We start from the raw sequence: 1360 nt of genomic DNA on the forward strand, positions 1-1360 counted from the left end.
CGCCGCGGCGCCGGTGGCAGCGGGAGGGGACGAGCTTCATGGTGTCACCTCGCGCCGCAGGCTCGACGCCCCGCTGCCCGCCGGCGTGCGGGCGAAGGGGGACACGCTCGTCTTCCAGCGGCCCCTCGAGGTGGCCGACGCCGGGGACTACGTGTGCCGCATCGCCAACAGCGTCGCCGCCAAGGAGGCCCGCGCCAACGTCAGCGTAAGGAGCAGAGCCGCAGGTGGGTGCCGGGGACCCCGGCGGGGTGAGACAGCACCCGGGGTTTGGGACGCCCGGGACACCCGGCGGGCACCCGGGGAGCCCGGGGTTTGGCGTCCGGGCTGGGGGCCATGCGGGGGGATTTGGAGGGTCTCTGTGCCATTCTCTGCCACTTCCACCCTCCTGTCCGTGCGTCTGTCCCCGGGCTCTTCTCTCCCTGCCCCTCTCTCCGTCCTTCCTGCCGCTTCTCTCCATCCAGCCTTCCATCCCTTCGCAGGCACTTTGCCCATCCGTCCGTCGGTCCATCCATCCTCTGCTTTCTCCTCACTATCTTCTCTTCCTCCCCAGTCTTCTGCATGTCAACCCACCTGTCTGTCCACTTGTCTGTCCATCCATCCACCCACTCATCCATTCACCCATCGGCCTGTCCATCCATCCATCCATCCATCCATCCATCCATCTGTCCCCTCTCACTTTTCACCATCCTTCCACCTGTCTTTCCATCTGTTTGTTCATCATCCATCCATGCAGCCATGTCCATTCATCTGTCCAGCCGGCTCCTCATCCATCCATCCACCCCTGCCACTTCTCTCTGTCCGTCCACTTGTCTGTCCTTTCATCCATTCATTTTTCTGTTCATCCATGTACCCACCAACCCAACCAGCTACTCATCCACGCACTCATCCATCTACTCATCCATCCATCCATTACTCACCCATCTACTCATCCATCCACCCRTCTACTCATCCTTCCACCCATCTACTCATCCTTCCACCCTCTGCCACATCTCTCCATCCCTCTCCCTCCACCCATCGCTCCGTGTGTCTGAGCCCATCTCATGGGGTGTCCGCGCAGATAATGAGGTGCGCCAGGTGGACCTGGTCTCGGCCTCGGTGGTGGTGGTGGGCGTCGTCGCCGCYGTCCTGCTCTGCGTCCTTGTCATCGTCATCATCGTCATGGCCCTCTACCACAAGCGCAAGACCAAGCGCATCTCTGAGAAGTAGTAAGAGCCGGGTAGGGGCACGGGGAGGGAGGTGCGGGTGCCCGGGGGGTGGGAGGGTGGCCTTCTGCCCGCTCTCAGGGCTGCCGCCGCTGTGCCCGCAGCGAGGAGGAGCTGACGCTGACCCGGGAGAACTCCATCCGGCGCCTGCACTCCAG

General features: G+C 63.2%; 1 protein-coding gene across 1 annotated transcript in view; it reads left to right on the forward strand.

Moving 5' to 3' along the window:
* Positions 1–1360, forward strand: part of NECTIN4 (nectin cell adhesion molecule 4) — a 9360-nt gene that overhangs the window by 5951 nt on the left and 2049 nt on the right. The window contains exons 5-7 of the mRNA XM_085319530.1: positions 61–224; positions 1058–1205; positions 1307–1358. Coding sequence (XP_085175656.1) covers positions 61–224; positions 1058–1205; positions 1307–1358 — 364 coding nt within the window. The remainder of the gene's footprint in view (positions 1–60; positions 225–1057; positions 1206–1306; positions 1359–1360) is intronic.

The sequence above is a fragment of the Rhea americana genome, unplaced genomic scaffold, assembly GCF_003343005.1.
Source record: "Rhea americana isolate MKP2758 unplaced genomic scaffold, rheAme1 scaffold_595, whole genome shotgun sequence".
Lineage (NCBI taxonomy): Eukaryota > Metazoa > Chordata > Aves > Rheiformes > Rheidae > Rhea > Rhea americana.